At 35.6% G+C, this 6,454-nt stretch overlaps 1 protein-coding gene across 1 annotated transcript in view; it reads right to left on the reverse strand.

Annotated features, from left to right (window-relative positions):
• Window positions 1–713: 713 nt before the first annotated feature.
• The window catches only part of LOC135208226 (growth/differentiation factor 8-like), a 16,399-nt gene continuing 10,658 nt past the window's right edge, over window positions 714–6,454 (reverse strand). The window contains exons 2-5 of the mRNA XM_064240348.1: window positions 5,616–5,770; window positions 4,674–4,922; window positions 2,805–3,017; window positions 714–2,102 (exon numbers count right to left, since the gene is read on the reverse strand). Coding sequence (XP_064096418.1) covers window positions 1,935–2,102; window positions 2,805–3,017; window positions 4,674–4,922; window positions 5,616–5,770 — 785 coding nt within the window. The 3' untranslated portion in view covers window positions 714–1,934. The remainder of the gene's footprint in view (window positions 2,103–2,804; window positions 3,018–4,673; window positions 4,923–5,615; window positions 5,771–6,454) is intronic.

A 6,454-nucleotide genomic window follows, 5' to 3' on the forward strand; every position in this document is an offset into this window, starting at 1 on the left:
TTCGTACGACAGATTTTTAAAATTTAGTTTAATTTTTTTGGCTTGTTTTGATTTGTCATCAGCTTGTAAATCTGACAATGCTACAAAGCCAATAACATCTGAATTCCTAAGATATATTTATACCTTTTTCGCTAAAAACTTTCAATAGAATCTAATCAAAAGGTGAGTTTTTTTTTTTTTTTTTTTTTTTTTTTTTTCGTAACAATGTCAGTCTCCGCATATCCACCATTGTCTGAGCTATCTTGACTCGAGCAATGAACTACATTCAGCACTCATCATGATCTCTCCATACAGTGAAGGACATACACGCGAATATGCAACACTAAAGTTATCTATTATCATTACTAATCCAAAAACCACCCGAAGAATTTGAGAATAAAGCGCTGAACACTTGTTAAATATTTTTATCAAATGTTTCATTAAGGCTGCTTTTTATAGAGCACCACAGACCTTAATTCTCCAGTAAGCTTAAGTATACTGTTTACTCAGTGTCCAGGGCATGAGACAAGGATAAGAGAGTCATAAGGGTAACAAGTATTAACCAGCGGGAACCAAGTCTCATAATAATAGATGGCGCCACATTATTCACACCAAAGACTGCTGTTATCAGTTATTATTATATTATGTATAAATAATAATCCCTAAAACTCTGGTACACTTTCTAGTGGTCAGGATATTAGTAAACAGAAGATTTTTATTTCAAACATTTTAATAAATAACGTACAAAATATACTTCAAATGGAGGCAAAATAAGTACACCCATATTTACAAATAAGAATGCGTATGTACAGATGGTAATGTGACTTATAAATTATGAAAAAAAAATCGTTGTACAATTCAGAACAGATATGAAAATTTGAAACATTTTTCCTAATCAGATCCAGAAGATGAAACAGTAATTGTAAGTGACATTTGAAACGAAGAAAAAATAAAATAAATTTTTTTCCTAAAATTTACCAAACAAAAATTATTTGAAAATATGAACACGTTATTTACATGGATGACGCCAGAACTAAAATAACTATTTACATTCTAAAGCAAAAGTTATGCCCGTTTTATAATTTACAAATGACAAAATAATTTCTTATGTACATTAAATAATTAAGTTTTTCTATACTATTTACAATAATTATTTTAACAAATCTTACTATGTACAGTCAGTAATGCCAGATTTATTCTTTATATGGGAATCAGTATTATTTTTGAAAATTTACAGTACGAGAACAAAGTTGTTGAACTGATTTCTGTTTTCATTCTAGAATATTTTCGAATTCATTCAAGGTTTCAAATATAAATTGACCAAAACAATTTCTACAACTATAAAAACCTGATGACACGAAAACTAGTTTTTTTTTTATTATTTTCTTCTACAAACATATTTTCTTCTCGTCTTTACCTACGGTGAAATAAATGTACAAGATCTGTTTCACCTGATTAATATTTGAACAAGATTTAAGAAAATTAAGAAAACATGACACTGTTGAACATGTCGATCCTGTTTATTTGTATCTATTTATTTATTGACAATTATATATGATATTTCTTACAAATGTCTCCTTTTTCATCACTGATTCTAAAAAAAAAAAGAAAAAAAAATTCTCGTCTGGGTTTCCCGAAACTGAAACTGAGTGACAGAGAGCCTTAAAAGAAAATCTCTCCATCGCTGAGACAAAAAAAAAAATGTTCTCTTAATATCATAACCCTTTCAAATTCCGAAGGCTTCACCGCTCAAGCCCGTGCGAGATCAGCGGTGGTCAGCGGACCCTCTGCGCTTTCCAGCCACGAGTCAAGAGAACCTTCTGTCTCTCCCTCTCTCTCTGACTCTCTCTCTCTCTCTCTCTCTCTCTCTCTCTCTCTCTGGCCAGCCCTCCGACCTCTCGCGAGCCGTTCGTATTTGAACAAGGAGCCACTTGCCCTTCGCGGTTCCCTCCTTCTCAGCCGTTGCAACCGCAGGACGCCACGATGAGGTCGGTAAACCTCCTGTACTGGACTGTGCTGTTGGTGACGTAGAGGATGTCGATCGGAGAATACGTGGTTGGGGAACAGCAGGGCATCAGAGCGGCCCTCTGCGGTGACCCCTCTTCTTGCTGGGAGAATAATCTCTGGGAAAAGAAGGAAAATCTAAGGTCAGGTTTGGTTCGTAGGTCTAGAATGTATTTCAGTTAAGTTTACTTATGCATTAAACGATTCCGAAAGCGTTCAGTTACAATAAAACTCGCCAAAATATTTTTTAGAAGCGTGTATGGATTAATCATAAAGAAATTAAACTTAAACTTAACAAGTTTTAACCTTTCCCCATAAAAAAAATTTAACAATCTTTAACCTCCCCCCACCTCCATTCAATAACAGTCTAGAATTGCTCATGAGATCAACTCAACACTATCTCTATAGCCAACCTCACCTTGAACCCGCCGAAAGAAATGAACTCAGGAAAGAAATCTGTTTTCAAAACAACCCCCAAAAAGTCGATTGCCTAATGAACTCAAGACATCTGTTTTCAAAACGCCCCCAAATTTGGTTGTCAAGTGAACTCAAGAAGTCTGTTGCCAACAAGCAATCACCTAGAAAAAAAAAGGGGGCGAGGGCTGGGTGTGGGAGGCGTCTGATGAACTCAAGAAGTCTGTTTTAAATAAACAGACTACTTAAGTTCATTAGATGCCAGACTTTTTTTGTGAGGTATCGAAAACAGATTTCTTGAGTTCATTAGACGCCGCCCTTAAAATCGAGCGTCTAATGGAGCAAGAAAAAAAAAAAAAAAAAAAAAAAAAACGAACTTCTGGCGACGACAAGTTGACCTCACTCACCTGCAAGATCATATTGTAGCTTGACATATTAGCGGAGGTGACTGACTGGAGGGTAGGCCTACAGTGGCCGCGGCAGTAGTAGAACTGGAACGACGTCGGGTGGATGATCCAGTCCGCCCATCCCATCTGGGCGGCCGTGACGTTCATGGACGCCCTGCAGCAGCCCCCTTCTGACCCCGTCGAGCACTCGCTGCTGCTTCTGCGCTGTCGAACCTTGAAGAAGGGAACAGACGAATATCTTTAATTTTGGCCGTTTTTATGATAACTATAGTTCTTAATATTAAGGGGAACTATATTTCACAATGTGGTATGATTCATTGTGGGAATATTTAGGAAAACATAATTCATAATGTAGCAGGTCTCTATTAAAGGGCCTAACAAAAAGTATATGTGGTATATATATACATATATATATATATTATAATAATATAATATATATATATAATATTATTATATATAATTTATATATATATACTTTATATATATAAAAATTATTTTAAAATATATATATATATATATATATACGTACATATATATATATATATATATATATATATGTATGTAGGTATGTATGTTGTATGTATGTATGATGTAGTATTGTAATGTAGTATGTATGTAGTATGTATGTATGTACATATATGTATATATATATTCCATAATTTAACATCTCCATTGCAGACCACATTTAAGAAAAAAAATACTATCCAGCATTTTCAAACATCTCAGCAACAGACGACACATTTTGAGGAAAATATGTATCATACTACGCAAATCTGCGTTGGCAAATATTTAAGAAAAAACAGTCTAAATATTCATTACATCTCAAAACGCTACAGGTAATTTCGTAATTTAAAAATTTCAGTCAACAATAAAAAAAAAAAAAAACCACATCGTTAAAAAAAATGTTCAGAGTTCTGACAAATCACGCTTCTTATACATGTATAAATCCCGTAAGAATCTTAGCAGAAAAAAGATAAAGAACCGGCAGCGTGATAGATCCACACCTGCGTTGATCCCGTCCAATGACACCCGAGCACGAGGCCTCTCTAGGTGAGAGATAGAACCTTGGACCTTGGGTGAGAGCAAGGTCCTTGGGTGAGAGGAAGGCGACCTTGAGACGTAAGCTAATGGCCATTCCTGTTACTTTGATTATTCGTCTGATTTCTCTCTCTCTCCAGGTGTCTGTGGATTCTTTCTGTAGCTCTTTCTAAACTTTATAGTCTGGTCTGGCTGGGATCAAGAGGCGAGAATATTTGACAGCGTGATAACTAACTGGATATTTTTTTTTATTCATACGAAGAGTAGTTGTGGTAAAAGTAATATCATATGAATTTATTATTATTATAATTATTATCGTTATTAACGTGACAATTGTCTGAATCTGTATGATTTTATTTTTATTAGTAATGGTGGTTCCAGTCGCACCATGACAATAATAAAATAATAATATTATTATTATTATTATTATTATTATTATTATTATTATTATTATTAATAATAATAATAATTATTATTATTATTATTAGTGTGACCATTATCTGAATCTCTTTGTTTTTGTTATTTAATAATAATCTATTAGTGGCGATAGTCGCAGGACGATATTATTATTATTATTATTATTATTATTATTATTATTATTATTTTCCCCTTCCATTTAGTTCCAAACCCTGTTAAGATTGATCCGACCAGCTTTTCCCATCAGCATAAATAAATAAATAAATAAATAAATAATAAATAAATAATAAATAAATAAATAATAAATAAATAAAATAAATAATAAATAAATAATAAATAAATAATAAAAGAAATTTTCGCCATCCTTCAGGAAACCCAAAGCCTCTTCGCCTACAGGAGCACCCAGTCCCTCACCTTAGGCTCTTCCTGAGTGACGATGACGAAGGGCCACTGCTCTCTGACGCTAGAGGCGGGACCTCCCTCCCTCTCCCCGCAGGAGGAACAGAAGATCTCTAGTCTGAACTCCCGGCGGGAGCTGGACATCCACGCCCTCACTATCTGGGTGACGTCCACCTCCGTCCATCTGGAGCCGGAGGTGGTCACGTTGGGGGGTATGGTGGTGCCCTGGCTCCTCCCGTGGTTGTGGCGGGAGTGGTGAGGAATCTGGAATGGAGAAACATTTACAAAGTGTTAAACTAGACACTGATGAGTTTGTCTGTAGCATCGTTGCCAATTTATTGCGGGGGGGGGGGCTTTCACACATGCGCGCGCGTGAAAAATACACATACACACATATATACATACATGCATACATTCACACACACATACACACACACACACACACACACACACACACACACACACATATATATATATATATATATATATATATATATATATATATATATATATATATTAATAAAAAAACTGTGAACACGGGTATATTAGTAGGGACGAGTATCGAATCAACACCTATGCTTCGAAAACTATTTCAAGCGCAACTTGAATTTCTGTAAACCTTAGCCGCTTGGTGCAAGAATAAACGGAAACCTAAAGGTTAACTATATATAAATATACTAAATATAACATGCACAATTTCATATGGAATCAAGAAATTCTCGTCAGAGTAGAATTCCCAAATGAATAAAAGTGGAAAAAGCGAGACATTAAAAAATTCCAAGACCAGTGCCTTTACCTTAATGAAGTTATGAGAAAATGCTCGTAGCGGAACATATAAACGATATTATGTGAATACTAAGAGCTAAGTAAAGACTGTCATTCCATAAACAGAAGCCTTTAAAATCAGACTTCATCATAAGGATAAAAATAAAAATAAATCCTCAACGACCTCAGTACCTGTCTGACGACGATGGTGTGTGGAGCGTCACTTTCGGCCTCCTCCACTTTCCAGAACCAGAGGACGGCTTTGGAGACGACGCCCGAGGTGGACCCTTCCAAAGTGACGACGAAGCAAGAGGACCTGGAGGTGCGGTGGCCCCGGCAGTGAGTACCTGAAGGAGAGAAGACGTAATGTCGTGAGATTTGCAGACTCGTTACCTGAATGAGAGCTACAATTACTGTCACTCTTCCTTGATAGATTGTGACTCGATATTTTGTACCAGAAACTTTTTTTTTTTTTTTTTTTTTTTTTTTTTGCACATCTGTATGATGGCAGTCTTCATTATAAGGGATTACCCATTACAGATTTATTACATGAGATCAATGAGATGGAATATTAAATTTAAACCAACGGCCTATGATGTATTCACCCCTGAAAAGGAAATTGAGAGTAAAAAGATATGAAGGTGTAACAAAAGGAAAACCTCGCACTTGCACTATGAAACAATGATTACATTAGGGTGGAAAGTAAGATGGAAGAAAGAGAATATGAACGGAGGTACAGTAAAACGAGTGAAAAGGGCTGAACTGAAGGCACAACGCCTCAAGGGGATGTTGTGATCGTTTAGTTATATCAGCTGGAATTTATCAACAGTCAGGTTCGGGGTAAGAATTTGTTTGTGGAGATAGTAGCTTCGCTCTTAATCTTTTTCCCTTATATCTTAATCATACTGCAATTAGAGGATAACCCATTAAGTTGAGTCACACAGATATTACACTGCCGTGATTTCTATGTGAAATCAAGCATTACTAACGCATTTAAGTTCACCCAGAGCATGTTTCCAAAAGATTCTCCT

The sequence above is a fragment of the Macrobrachium nipponense genome, chromosome 35 (assembly GCF_015104395.2).
Source record: "Macrobrachium nipponense isolate FS-2020 chromosome 35, ASM1510439v2, whole genome shotgun sequence".
In the NCBI taxonomy this organism is placed as follows: Eukaryota; Metazoa; Arthropoda; class Malacostraca; order Decapoda; family Palaemonidae; genus Macrobrachium; species Macrobrachium nipponense.